The 14,563-nt window shown below is 48.0% G+C and overlaps 1 protein-coding gene across 2 annotated transcripts in view; it reads right to left on the bottom strand.

Moving 5' to 3' along the window:
* Positions 1-203: 203 nt before the first annotated feature.
* The window catches only part of She (Src homology 2 domain containing E), a 24,942-nt gene continuing 10,582 nt past the window's right edge, over positions 204-14,563 (bottom strand). Inside the window, exons 3-6 of one of the 2 annotated variants that reach the window (XM_031374543.1) lie at positions 7,508-7,816; positions 4,936-5,101; positions 4,209-4,328; positions 204-1,547 (exon numbers count right to left, since the gene is read on the bottom strand). In XM_031374543.1, the coding sequence (XP_031230403.1) occupies positions 1,364-1,547; positions 4,209-4,328; positions 4,936-5,101; positions 7,508-7,816 (779 nt within the window). In that variant the 3' untranslated portion in view covers positions 204-1,363. The remainder of the gene's footprint in view (positions 1,548-4,208; positions 4,329-4,935; positions 5,102-7,507; positions 7,817-14,563) is intronic. The other variant, XM_031374544.1, reaches the window with a different exon arrangement.

Here is a 14,563-nt window from a genome sequence, read left to right as displayed (position 1 = left end):
CTGTGCTCTCCTAAGAAGTCTGACCAGATTGTTTTGATGTTGTTGGTTTTGTTGTTGTTGTTGTTTTGGATTTTCAAGACAGGGTTTCTCTGTGTAGCCCCGGCTGTCCTGGAACTCGCTCTGAAGACCAAGCTGGCCTTGAACTCACAAATTTGCCTGCCTCTGCCTCCCAAGTGCTGGGATTAAAGGTGTATGTCACTACACCCAATTTACGGTTAATATATTTTGTGCATCTGAGAAGCTACAAACATTCAGTTTCCACTGAGGGGGATCAGCCTTGGGAACAGTCTTGAGATCCAGTTTACAAACCTGAACAAGAAATGTTCCTCCAGTTCTGGTCCAGCCCATTCCCAATAGCTCCTGCACACAGCCTCCCCCTCCTGTGGGATTTCCCACAGTGCACAGATCACAGATAAACATACAATGATTAGTGACTTAGAGAGCAGCAGAGACAGCCTCGGACTCCAATATTGTTCAAAATGTTTCCGTAGGGCACATATTGGTTTGTTCATACAATTGGATCCCAATTTTGTTGTAAAAAATTTTTGCCAAAAATACAACACAAATCTAATTTCAGAAAGAAATCTTAAAGATGATTTCATGCAACAAAATACACAAAGAGAGAAGCTGCCTGATATGTACATAATTATCCAATAACAAAACAGGTGTTGAGCTCTGTAGAATTTTTTTTTTTTAAATCAGAAATCAAATCTTTGGAGTATACTTAATATTGGTGACACTTTAATCTGGGAGCCTCCGTCCGGTTTCTGCTCATAGTACTGACTTATTGCCAAAGGATGAGAATGTCCCGAGAAATGGAGAAAGCAAACACTTAGGAAAGCTGACCAAATCATATTCTTGTGAAGTCCTCAGGTTGTGAATGCTGTGTGAAGGCCACAGCTGCATCAGGACCTGAAGAAAGACAGCTTTCCCATCTGTGGCTCTTCTTTCCCACTGTCCATCCACTTCCTCACGAGGGGCTCACACTGCAGGATCTTCCAGCCTAGCAGTCGCTTATAAAGAAAGGCCTAGGGGTTCTCTGTTGTCCAGAGGCCAGGCACTCCAGAGAATAGCACCAACGGGCAAGTTCAGTGCTGCCGAGCTCTGGATCTACCTTTCCTAAGGGTCACACTCCAAACAGAACTCCTACTCCAAGGGAGAGGATGGTAGGCAAGCATTACTTTCTTATAGTAGGGAGAGGAAGAACAGATCAGAAACCACTGTGTCCTGGATTTAAGACCACAGAGTGCTTGACTTCCAGGCAGCGACTCCTGGTCTGCAGCAGCAGAAGAGAATCCTGTCCACATGGTACTGCTGGGTGCTGATGACCTCGCAGGTGCCCGGGGCTCTTGCTGGCTGGACCTTAGTGAAGCTTGTGCACTGGGTGGAGAAGGGTCATGTGTTCTGCCCCTTTGAAAGGCAGCTTTGCATTAGAGTAATAGTGTACCACTTCAGGGATGCTGTCAAACACAGCGCTCGTCTGGTTCAGTGTGTATTTGTTGTCTTTTGTCTGAGCCACTATGATGTGGACGCACCCTTGACTAGTCCTGGAGATAAAAAAAACAAGAAGACATGAATGAGTGAGCAGAGTGTCCACCCTGGCCAGGTTCACAAGGGGTGGACGATTCCTCTTTCTGTCCTGCAATTTTTCTAAAAAAGCATTCAACACTCCGGTGGAACGTTTGGAAGTTTCTGAGCCAAGGGCATGGCACCCCAACTTGTTTATCTTTATTACACATCAGTGGTCAGGACCGGAAGGGAAAGCCAAATAAATGCCTTCTGCTGCCCAAACTGTAAGACCAGTGCATGAGTCCAAGCGGGCAGCCCCTGTACAGTTCTTATGCAACCCCCGCTCCACTGTAAAAAGATATGTGTGGCTTTATTTTTCCCAAAAGGAACACTAATAATAATAACAACAATAACTGTCCACTGGCCCCTGCCCTCACGAGGAAAGACCAGTCCTGGTTGCGGATAGTGACAGCTGGCGCTGAAGGCTCAAAGACTGAATCCCAAACGCTGCTTTCAGGAGCCCGGTGGCTGTTCCTGGTATTGTCTACGTGGCCTGGCCCATTTTTTGAGCCATATTACTAGCATGCCCCTCCCCCTCCTTTCCCTTCCAGTCCGATTGTTTGAGCTGCAGGGGCTCAGCTTCCTCAGGAAGGAAGTGCTGTTAGAGCTCTTGACAATGATCCTCCAACAGAGAGCCACTGAATTCACAGAGCAATGAGAATTTCCATGAGACACATTCTGCCAAGCCCACAGGCAAAAGTGAGTTCTCTGTGCACAACTAGACAGCGAGAGCAACAGGCAGCTCAGCATTTCCTTCTTCTCAATCAAGGATCCAATATTCATTAAGGTCCCTCCTACTTACTAGGGAATAAAGAAAGATGCCTGAAGCTGTGTGTGTTGGGGCATGTCTGTAATCCTCTCAGTGGGGAGGCAGAGACAGGGAGATAGATCACTAAGTTCTGCATCAACCAGGGCTACACAGTGAAACACCCCCCCCCCCCAAAAAATGAAAAGGAACACAGGGCTTGGTGGCTCATGCCTTTAATCCCAGCACTCAGGAGGCAGAGGCAGGAGGATCACAGTGAGTTTGAGGCCAGTCTGGTCTACAAATTAAGTTCCATGACAGCCAGAACTACATAGAGAGATACTGTATGTCCCTGTGCCTCCCTCCCCCCCAAAAAAGAGAAAGAAAAAAGAATTGTGGTGTGAGCTGATGAGATGGCTCAGCGGATAAGAGCACCGACTGCTCTTCCGAAGGTCCTGAGTTCAAATCCCAGCAACCACATGGTGGCTCACAACCATCCATAATGAGATCTGACACCCCGCTTCTGGTGTGTCTGAAGGCAGCTATAGTGTACTTATTTATAATAATAAATAAATCTTTAAAAAAAAAGAATTGTGTGGGGATAGTGCTGGAGATATGGGTCAGTGGTTAAGAACACTTACTGATCTTGCAGAGGACCTGGGTTTAGTTCCCAGCACCCATACAGAGTCTCACAACTATCTGTAACTCTAGTTCTAAGGGATCTGATGTCCTCTTCTGGCCTCCATGAGTAAGAACCAGGCACACATGTGGTACACATATGTACATGAAGGCAAATACTCATTAACATAACATTTTAAAAAATCTTTTAGGGCTGAGACATGGCTCAGGGATTAAGAGCACTGACTGCTCTTCCAGAGGTCCTGAGTTCAATTCACAGAAACCACATGGTGGCTCACAACCATCCATAATGGGATCTGATGGCCTCTTCTGGTGTGTTTGAAGATAGCAACAGACAGTGACAGTGTGCTCATATACATAAAATAAATAATAATTCTAAAAAAAAGTCTTTTAAAAAAACACAGAAGAGATTAAGCTGCACTGTCTTAAATTTTATTAATTTTTTTTCCGCACTGCAGGAGACACATTTAAGACTTGTGTGTGCTAGACAAGTACTCTGCCACTGACCTGTAGCCCCAACCCCAGACACTTTAAAAATTATTACTTATAGAGATGTGCCTCTCCCCTCCACCACAGGGAGACTGCAGCATGGGGAGGGGGGGCGAGTAGGGGGAGGTGTCGAGGGAGAATTTAGTTAGCTTAAACAAATAAATAACTGGAAACTTCAAAAAAAAAGATTACTTATTTTATATGTTATGGGTGTTTGGCCAGCATATATGTCTGTGCCCGTGTGCATGCCTGGTCCTTACAGAGGCCTGAAGAGGGCAGTGGAACTGGAGTTACAGATGGCTGTGAGCCACCATGTGAGGCCTGGGAATTGAACCAAAGTCCTCTGGAAGAGCAGCCAGCACTCTTAGCCACTAAGCCATCTCTCCAGCCCCAACACTTTTCTTTTTTTGTAATCAGGAAGTATTTCTCTTCTAAGAGGCTTTAGATTTGGTAATGCATACTAATGTTCGATGATATGAAAACAGGACCACATCTGTGACCCACAGTGGGGTCATTATCCGGCATCCATTCTGCATCCTGATCACAGGGTCTCACCCTCTGCTGTCCAAGTAAATGCCTTTGGTTTTCTGTCAATCACACCCCTAAGACCCACCTTCAAATTATACTTGTTTCCACTACCCCTCTACCACAGGGAGGAAAGACTCTCACAGCAGGGCCTTGCCCTCAGACCAGGAAGCCACGGGATGGGATGGGAGGGGGTGGAGGTGGGGAAGGGATGGGAGTGGGGGGTGGGGGGTACACTTACTTCAGTGCAATGGAATATCTGCTGTTGCCTGACTCACTGTTCCGGACCAGGTAAGCAGCTTCTTTGCAGGGCTGTAGTAGGCTCTCAGCCTCAGCTCGGCTAATGGAGCCATGATACCAGCTGAACAGGGAGAGAAAGAAACATGGCCATGAGTGTCACAGGGCAAATCCAGATGGAGCATCACCCCACTAAAGCGCGGTTTCTAAGGAGAATAGATTCTGATTCCTATTCAGAATGGACATGATGCCCTTTCCAGTGGTCCCAGCTCACAAAGCCTTTCAATCAGACACAGCCAAATCAAGAGGGGGAGTGTGTTTGAAGCATTTGCCTCTGGGGCCTGGAGAGATGGCTCAGTGGTTAAGAGTACTTGCTGCTCTCGGAGAGGACCTGGGTCCAGTTCTAGCATTCACCTGGTGGCTCACAACCACTGGCAACTCCAGTTCCAGGGGATTCAATGCCATCTTCTGGCTTCTGGGTATCATACATGTATACAGGCAGGCAAACACTCATAAAGTAAAAAATAAACCAATCATTTAAAAAGCAAGCTGCCCTTCGGTATGGAAGGAGACTTAAACATGCTTCTTGAGATATAGGGCCTTCTATCCTGAGCAAACCCACGGTATTTAAAAACTCCACCCAGACAAGAATTCATAAATCAAAGGGATCATACAAAAAAAGGGCCAGAGGACCTACATAGGCTGCGGCAGAGTCAGTGAGGGAGACTCACGGTTGCTTTTCCAGGGCCAGGCCTGGGTCCACCTTCTCCCCATCGCCGTGGTCTGACAGGGTCGGCTTCAAGGTCTTCTGCCAGTGGTGCGGTCTCCCTGCCTCCTCTCTGCCAGGAGGTCGATCAGATCCCTCAAACTGGACTGGAAGGAAGCCATCACTTAACACTAGAGAACACAGAGGCCAGCCATGTAACCCTCAAAGGAAAGTTTAGGGGAGAACATGTCTTCCAATGAAGAGCAGTGTCCTTCGACTGTTGTGCTGCTGTCATGGACGCCTGACTACATGACTAGTGTCCTCATACAACCACTCCTCTTGAAATTACTCATCTGGATAAACAGTTTGAGAATAGAAGAGGAGACTCTAAAAACACATAGAATATGTTTTTTTAAACGACTAAATATAAATTCAGAGTGTGACTCTGGAGCTCTCAGCCCTGAACAGGATGCCTCTCCTCAGGGCTCAGGGATCCGTGTGGAAGGGGGGTGAACAGAAAGACTACTGCCTCCTGTAGTAGACGATTTTAATGAAATAGCATTGGCAGACACCGAAGGCCAGACAGACGTGAACTCACAGAGACCGTGACGGCACACACAAGGCAGCACACACACGCTCAAGCCAGACAAACTTCCAGCACAGGCAAAAACAGAACAAAACATGGAATGACACGTTAGTGCTGCCGAGCCCCAGGGCGGGCAGAGAATGCAGCTGAGGGGGGCCTGGAACTCGCCATCCTCCTCCTCTGTAGGAAGTGCTGGGATTACAGGCTGCACCACCAACCAATCAGCACACTGATTCCACTTTTAATTGGATTGGCTGTTAAGCGGGAAAGATACCTTGAAAATTCTAAATCAAAGGCAAAACCGATTCTGTAAAAGCCAAATGGAAAAAGTAGGTCCTGGGAGTGGCAGTTACTGATGGTTGTGAGCCTTATGTGGGTGCTGGGATCTGAACCCAGGTCCTCTGCAAGATCAGTAAATGCCATCTCTCCAGCATACCCCCCACATCCATTCTGTTTTCCTTTCTTTTAAATCTGTTTATCAACTTTCCCTTAAACTACGTCAAAACCCTCTCAGGAGCAGGGCATGGTAGTTTGTACTTGTATCCCAGCTGCTTGGGAGGCTGAGCTCAGGAGCCTGAGAGCTGACTAAACAAGAGACAGCCTCTCTTGCCCCCTCAACAAAAGGTTAGCATTTGAAGATGCACTGCTACCTTTGATTTAGGTTTTACTTTCTAAAGGAGCCAGTTTGTAGCTGGGAACTGTAACATAGGCTTCTAACACCCTAAGAAAACTGAAGCAAAAAATTGCAAGGTTGAGGGTAGCCTGTGGTACATAGTGAGATCCTGTCTCAATGACAACAAAGCTGATCTAGCCTCACTCTCACTCACAGCCACAGTGGCCCATCGATCTACCTCGCCCAGGCCTGCTGTTTCACAGTGAGCATCTCACAGGCTGGAAGAGCAAGAAGGGCCAGGAAGGAGCGAGGAAGGCAATTTCCAATTCCACAGCTCCAGTGGTGGGGAATAAAAGGAAAGCAATCAAGGAGGCTCTCCCAGCAGCCTGAAGGCATCCCCAACAGCTACACAGCAGACAGAAAACAAGGGCCCAGCTTCGGCCTTGTCGGTTATTGAACACAGAGGACTGCAGAGCGGAGAGCAGCCCTGAACTCCTGATCTTCCCTCCTTCCAAATCCTGGGATTACAGGCATACTTCATGTCTGGTCCATACCTAGATTCTTAGTTCTCTACCTCAAATGCCTTGAAGAGACTTGTGAGCCAGGCGGTGGTAGCGCACGCCTTTAATCCCAGCACTTGGGAGGCAGAGGCAGGCGGATTTCTGAGTTTGAGGCCAGCCTGGTCTACAGAGTGAGTTCCAGGACAGCCAGGGCTACACAGAGAAACCCTGTCTCAAAAAACAAAAAACAAAAAACAAAAAACAAAACCCCAAAAAACAAAAAACAAAGAAGAGACTTGTGGGATGGCCAGATAGCTCAGCAGATAAAGGTGTCTGCCACTAAGCCTGATGACCTGGGTTCAATTCCTGGAGCCACATGGTGGAAGGAGAGACCCGACCCTCACAGGTTGTCTTCTAGTCTACCATGTTACACTCATTCTCACAAACAAACAAACAAACAAACAGACAGACAAACAAATGTAATAAAAATAAGACTTGTGGGGGGAAGGAGGAGGAAGGGTAAAAAAAAAAAAATAAGACTTGTGGTGAGGAGCACAAAGGAAATTGACTTGATGCAGTACTTAGCATCAAGTGTGAAATTGTCCTCAGTACCCTCTCTGCAATGGGTCATCAGGGTCGATGTCCCCCTGGAGATGGACATGGCGGTCAGCCTCTCTCTTCTTCCTCCCCTCTCTGAGCCTCTGGTAACTAGTACTCTGCTCTGGATTTCTGAGGGCTTTTTCGGAGTGTCCGCTTGAGTGAACTCACACTAGGTGATGGGTATGCTCATCCTGCCCCCTTGACCACTATTCAAGGCACTCGTGTCCTGGATGCCACACTGTGGCAGGGAGCCTGCAGCACTGCTGTGTTAGGGTGAGGCAGCGTGCTGCGCCCTCACCTGACAGGGCTCGTGCGATCTGCTCCCTCTTCCACTCCCAGGGCTGCTCGTACTCGGCAGCGGGCCGATCATCCTCTTCGGGCAGCCTGCTGCTATCTACGGGTCGCATCTTCACCTCTGCCACACGTTGGCTACCCTCTGAAGGCTCGTAGGGGGTGTCATAGAGTTGAGGCGCCTTCCCCAGCAGGTCCTTGGAGTTGCGTCTCTTGGCTGTGGCCTCCACCTTCACAGTCTCCCCCGGCTCACATGGGCCATCGAGCAGCTGGAGGGCCTTCACCAGGGGGTCTTTGGAACCACGGCGTCTGATTTCTGAAAATCAGGCATACAGGTCACATACAGCTCAGATGGACAGGTGTCATGAGGTTCATGGGTAACCCAGTTACCCTTGGCTGAGACAGCAGAATGCTCTAAGACTGGGCTGGGCTGGGCTGGGCTGGGCTGACTACTCTTTGGCCATGCTGCAGAAGCAAAAGGAAGGTCCCAGAATGTTCTTGCCTACTGTACTACATGCACACAAACTGAAATATCTGTCCTCAGACGGTCTCTGCAGTTGCCGTGTATCAACTCTAAAAAGACAGGAGAAAATACCTCTGAGCATGACAGATGGGCCAAGCCTAAGATGAGGGCTGCCTGAAGGCAGGAGGCCTCCAGAGTCTTTCTGAGGGTAATAGAGAAGTGGCCTCTGGGTGGCAGAGTGTCTAGTGTCTACTCTGAGTATAGCTTACCTCCAGTTCTTCTAAGACTTCTTGACAGGAAGCTCAGATTAAAGTATTTTAAGGGAAACCAGCTGTGTATGGTATTGAAAGCATTGTTCACAATGTCCCAGGAAAGCATCAGTCAGGTCTGTGTTTGTTTTGAGACAAGGTCTCACTCACTGCGTAGCCCCCAGCTAGCCTGGAATTCGGCATGTAGACCAGGCTGGCCTTTCAACTCACAAATGTGCTTGCCTCTGCCTCCTAAGTTTGGGGATGAAAGGTGTGAGCCACCACCAGGGTTCTTAAGATTCAGACACTTCTAGAGCAGTAGGAGCCAGACCCATTCACAAAGTCTACTTGGGCTAATAACCGAAGGAGAAATCCAAATAAAAGGTGCTGTGGAAGAGAATAAAAGTCCCTCTAAAACATTTCCCCTGGAGGCAAGCACTGTCCTCTCGGTGCTGTAATGCTTACAGCCATTCTGTGAGATAAATACTCATGTTAAAGAGAACTGAAGCACACAGGGCTTAAGGAAGTGACCCAGACCAGTGTGCAGCAGGGCCTGGAGTGCACAGCAGGAAGCCAGGCGCTGGAAGCCTTACTCTTTGACACCACACTTGGATGGGCTCCAAGTGGAAGGAAAATGGAAGATGAGCTGACCCTGGTGGACAAGGTCACTTCCAGTGGAGAAAGCTGGATGAGTGAAGATAGGGAAGGGGAGACATATGGGATGCATCCCCATCTGGGGGTGAGAGGAAAGTTTCAGAGGCAGAAGTCAGAGAAAAGGAAGGCATTGGGTCTTAGCTGGAGAAGGGAAAGGCTCAGAGAACCACCCCTCTCCCATCCCTCCCTCCCTCTCTCTCAAACTCTCCCTCCTTCTCTCTCTCCCTCCCTCCCTCTCAACCTCTCCCGTCCCTTCCTCCCTCCCTCTCTCTCAAACTCTCCCTCCTTCCCTCTCTCTCAACCTCTCTCTCTCTCCCTCTCCCTCTCAACCTCTCTCTCTCTCTCTTAAAAGATTTATTTATTTATGTATACAAGTGATTTGTCTGCCTGTATGCCTGCATACCAGAAGAAGGCACTGAATCATGAGCTGCCACGTGGTTGCTAGGAGTTGAACTCAGACCTCTGGAAGAACAGCCGGTGTTCTTAACTACCGAGCTATATCTCCAGCCATGTATGTATGTATGTGTATATATGTATATATATGTGGATTTCAGATTTATGTATTTTTAATTATGTGTGTGTTTCTGCAGAAACCAGAAGAGGGCACCAGACCCTCCCCTCCCCCGGAACACCAATTATAGACAGTTCTGAGTCAATGGACTGGGGTTCTGGGAATCAAACTCTGGTCCTCTGCCAAAGCAGTTGTGGGGCTGTGAGCGGTTCACAGACAGCCTGGTTCCCTGTCAAGTGCAGGCCTGGAACCCCGGTAACCCTAAGGGACAGCAGGTGTTCGGCCACGCCTCCTGGGTGGGCCCCTGAATCCTGTCACAACTAGTCTCCCACAGCCCACTGCAGAGAGGTGTGAGGCCATTAGTCATGTAGGCAATGCCCAAGCTCCTGGTATTCTGTCTGGACTCCACCCCTACAGTTACTTGGCAACAGCCAGGATGGCCCATCCCACTATAAAAGGAGCTGCCTGCCCCCTCCTCTCTTACCTCTTATTCTCTTGCTCCCTTACTTCCCCTCTCTCCTTCTCTCTTCCCCCCTCTTTCCACATGGCTATGGCCACCCTCTGCTTCCCTACTCTCTCAGCCTTTCTATAATAAACACCTTAAAACCATGGTGGCGCATGCCTTTAATCCCCGCGCTTGGGAGGCAGAGGCAGGTGGATTTCTGAGTTCGAGGCCAGCCTGGTCTACAGAGTGAGTTCCAGGACAGCCAGGGTTACGCAGAGAAACCCTGTCTTGAAAAACCAAAAAAAAAAAAAAAAAATCAACAAACCAAACCAAACCAGGGAATAATATTTATATAGGTGAGTCACTTGATGGTAACTCTAACATCACTGTAAAGGATGGAGAAAATGAGAAAGCTCTGGCCTGCACAGTAGTGTACAGATAAACCTTGCAATATAAACCAGACAACTAACAGTTAAACAATGAGTCACTACAGGACAGAGTCAGCAGTGTCTGGTGACTGACCAGCCTGGGCCCCTAGCCAAAGGGAACCTCCGAAGATCCTGCATATTACTCTTATGTCTATTAGCATCTGTAGAATGGCTATTCCATTGAAATCTAGCTTGACACATTCTCTGTGGGAGGCCTCTCCTCCCGCCGGGTCCTCTGATGGCCTTCAGAGTGCACAGTGGCCACAGGAGTCCCCGCCCACTCATGCCTTATACTTGCACTTCTGCCACTGTGGATTCAGTTTTTGACATATATGTTTCCAACTTGGCAGAGATGGCTGGGGCAGGGCCCAGGATGCCTTGCTTGTGTTGGCAGGACACACAGGTGTGTAAGGATGGGATGGCATGGCATCCTCCAGGCAGAGGACATGTATGTGTCAAGGAGATTCTTGCCACGCACAGCTGTTAATAACACGAGAATAAAGCAACTTCTAGAGAAGAGGGCAGCAGATTCAAAGGACAGAGTCAAGGGCAGGATTCTAGGGAAGGATGGCTGGCAGAAGCAAGGGACGATGGGAAGAAATGGTAGGGCAGGCTAAAGAGGAGCAGAAGACCGCCATGCTGCGGGAGGGCGCCAGGAAGGACTTTCTACAAATTAAAACAAATTGACAAAGTGATGTTCCCTGGAGCGCTACTGGGTCAGTAAGACTTCTATAACAAAGAAAGGACAACAAATGGAAAAAGTTATTTTAAAAAAGCCACTAAATTCAAGAGGGCAAACTTTAACCAGGTATGGTGATGCATGTCTTTAGTCTGGGCACTCAGGAGACAGAGGCAGGCTGACTTCTGTGTGTCCTGGACCAGCATGGTTGACATAGTGAGGTCTAGGCCAGTGCGGGTTATATATTGAGACTTTGTCTCAAAGTGTGTGTGGAGGGGTGCTAGGGGTGGTGATCACTTATTTCTAGGGTGAGGTTTTGGATTTGTGAGATTCAGGACTCTGTCAGCAACTATCTCTGCCTCCAAATCCATGCTAATAGACATAAGAGTAGCATGCAGGATCTTCAGAGGTTCCCTTTGGTTAGAGTGACCTAGTAAGGCCCCTAGGCCCAGGCTGGGCAGTCACCAGACACTGCTGATTCTGTCCTCTAGTGGCTAGTTGTTTAACTGTTAATTGCCTGGTTTGTATTGACTATTTGTACACTACTACATTTCCTGGGCACTCCTCACCTCCACAGGACCTAACTTCAGTAGCGGGATAAGTCTGGCAGCCAGATGGATACAAGCTACTTAGGATAGTCTAAAAAGCAGCTAAACTTGAGGCTATCTCTTACCCACTTCTGCTCAGTCTTTAGGACTAATCTCTCCTGGCCTCCTCCCTGAACAAAGGACACATCACATGCAGTGAATGTAGCTAGCAGGACTCTCCCCTGCTCGTCTGACACCAGGTCAGTGGCCCAGGCTATCTGAGGCCAGAGCCCTGTCTTTTGTCCTAGCCTCTTGACTTTCAACGCCACGGCTTTTGCCTCATTGCCCATTCTAGACGTGGCTATGAAAAGCAAGAAACAAAAACATGCTCTGTTCTTGGTTCAGCTGAGATAAGGCTGGCATTTAAATATAAAAATAAAAAGATCCTGTCTCAAGAACTAAGAAAAAGGAAACTGGACACACAAAGGAACCCAGGGGATGGATTTAGAATTTTTAGGTTTCTAATCAGAACTTATTTATGCCCAGTTTAGAAAGTTCTTCCCAAGATCCTGGACTGGAGAAACAGCTCAGTGGTTATGAGCATGTGCTGCTCTTGCAGAAGACCTAGGTTTGGTTCCCAGCACCCATATGGAGCCTCACAGCCATCAGTAACTCCAGTTCCTGAGACCTTCTTCTAGACTCCTCAGGTACACACATCATACACATATACACATGCAGGCAGCATTCATACACATAAAATAAAAGCAAGGAAAAAAATCCTGCCTTCAAATCAGCCCCAACTGAGGTGTATGAACCAAATGAGAAAGATTGAATCCATCCTTAGAGTAGGTGACCTGAGTCCATCCTTAGGGTATGTGACCCGAGTCCATCCTTAGGGTAGGTGACCCGAGTCCATCCTTAGGGTAGGTGACCCGAGTCCATCCTTAGGGTAGGTGACCTGAGTCCATCCTTAGGGTAGGTGACCCGAGTCCATCCTTAGGGTAGGTGACCTGAGTCCATCCTTAGGGTAGGTGACCTGAGTCCATCCTTAGGGTAGGTGACCTGAGTCCATTCTTAGAGTAGAGGCCCCCCTGCTCACGAGGGAAGTTCAATAGCAGTACAGTGCATTCAAATGAGGCACAGTGATTGACATCTTGAGTTATGTGTGTAGTATTTCTTTACAGTGGGGTCCTCCTGATCCCTCCGTTTGAAATGGAATAGTAGCCAACTGAAAAGCATAAAGCTGAAAACACTACTCCCTTGCATGGCCCAGGATTGGAGATATTGGTAAAACATCTTTTGAAACAATGTTTAATTGGGCGGAAAAGAGGCTAGACACCTCCCCCTTCCAGGGCATTAACCTTCCAGTCCATTCCAACACCTGGATGTCCCCAACCTGAGGCGCCATAGAAACAGAAACAATCACAGGGCTGCAAGCCGACCCTTCCTGCGGGAGAATAGCCCCTGACGTGCAGAGCTGGCTCCAAGAGGAAATGAGCCTGAGAAGGAGGAAATGGCAAAAGGAAGCTACACCCTGGCTGCCGATAGAGGCCATTTACTGTGGCAGACAACAGAGTGCTGTGGCTGCGCAGCAGATAAACACTCCTGTGCAGCCTCTCTGAGACAGGGCTGCCCCAAACCAGTGAAAATGGCAGCTGATTGGTACAAAGTCTAAGAGGGGCTGGGAAATTTCCCTCTACAGCTTTCTGTTCTCATCACACATAACTAAGCCATTTACATGGCAGAAGGCCAACGTTTCTTAATTAGCAAATTCGTTTTCGCAGCGTCTCATTCTGTGGTCTGGGTTGACTTCTAAGTTGCAGTGATCCTCCTGTCTCAGCTTCCCAGAGACGAGGACTACAGGAATGTATAACCATACCTGGCAACAAATGTAACTGCTATTATCGCCCTGTATTTACCCAGAATTCTCTTTAAAAAATAGGATTCTCTCTCAACAGTCAAACAGACTACATTTTCTGGGTATGCATATCACAAGTGTGTCATGCCCAGAGCCTCACAGAAGGCCGTTATCCACTGATTCTGGTTGTTAGGCCTCTGCCCTGCAAGGCGCTGAGTGGGGAGCCCAAGCTCATTTCCCATACCTTACTTTATACATATCTTTATGAAAAAGATTTCCCGTATTTTTTTTTAATTAAAAAAATTAGGGCGGGAGATGGCTCAGCAGGTAAGAGCACTGATTGCTCTTCCGAAGGTCCTGAGTTTGGATCCCAGCAACCACATGGTGACTCACAACCACCCATAATGAGATCTGATGCCCTCTTCTGGTGTGTTTGAAGACAGCTATAATGAATTATGCCACAGCAAGGAGGCTGAAGTGAGTGGGGCCGGCAGAGGTCCTGAGTTCATTCCCAGCAGCCACACACATGATAGCTCATGGCCATCTGTACAGCTACAGTCTACTCATACACATAAAATAAATAAAATAAATCTTTAGAAAAAAAATTAGGCCGGGCGATGGTGGCGCACACCTTTAATCCCAGCACTTGGGAGGCAGAGGCAGGCGGATTTCTGAGTTCGAGGCCAGCCTGGTCTACAGAGTGAGTTTCAGGACAGCCAGGACTACACAGAGAAACCCTGTCTCGAAAATACCAAAAAAAAATTAGATTTATTTTTAATTTTTATTTTATGTATATGAATGTTTTGCCTGCACATGTCTGTGCACCATGAATATGCAGTGCCTATGGAGGCCAGAAGAGGGCGTGAGGTGCTCTGGATGAAAAGGTTACAGCGAGTGCTCTCAGTCACTGAGCCAGCTTCCCAGCCACACAAGTAGTATTCTAATTATGATTCTAAATAACATATCTTTCCCACAGCCCCTTTCATGTTTCCCGCATCACTAAACACAAAGCCTCACGAAGCTCTGTTTTCCTCTTGGGGTCAGAAGCGGGACTGCTACACACCTGTCTTACTTGGGTTTTCTGCTCGAGCTCCTAATCTGGTTAGTGTTTTTCCTATCAGTTAACTCAAGGTTCTCAACAAAGGCAGATACAATCCAGACACCCTGAAACTCACCAAGGAGAGACAGATTAAAGACTGGGCAGGGGTACGGGTCAATGGCAGCGCGCTTCTGGGCAGGTGTGAGGCTCT

The sequence above is a fragment of the Mastomys coucha genome, unplaced genomic scaffold (assembly GCF_008632895.1).
Source record: "Mastomys coucha isolate ucsf_1 unplaced genomic scaffold, UCSF_Mcou_1 pScaffold16, whole genome shotgun sequence".
NCBI classification, from domain to species: Eukaryota; Metazoa; Chordata; class Mammalia; order Rodentia; family Muridae; genus Mastomys; species Mastomys coucha.
This window is presented reverse-complemented; position numbering and strand designations above follow the sequence as displayed.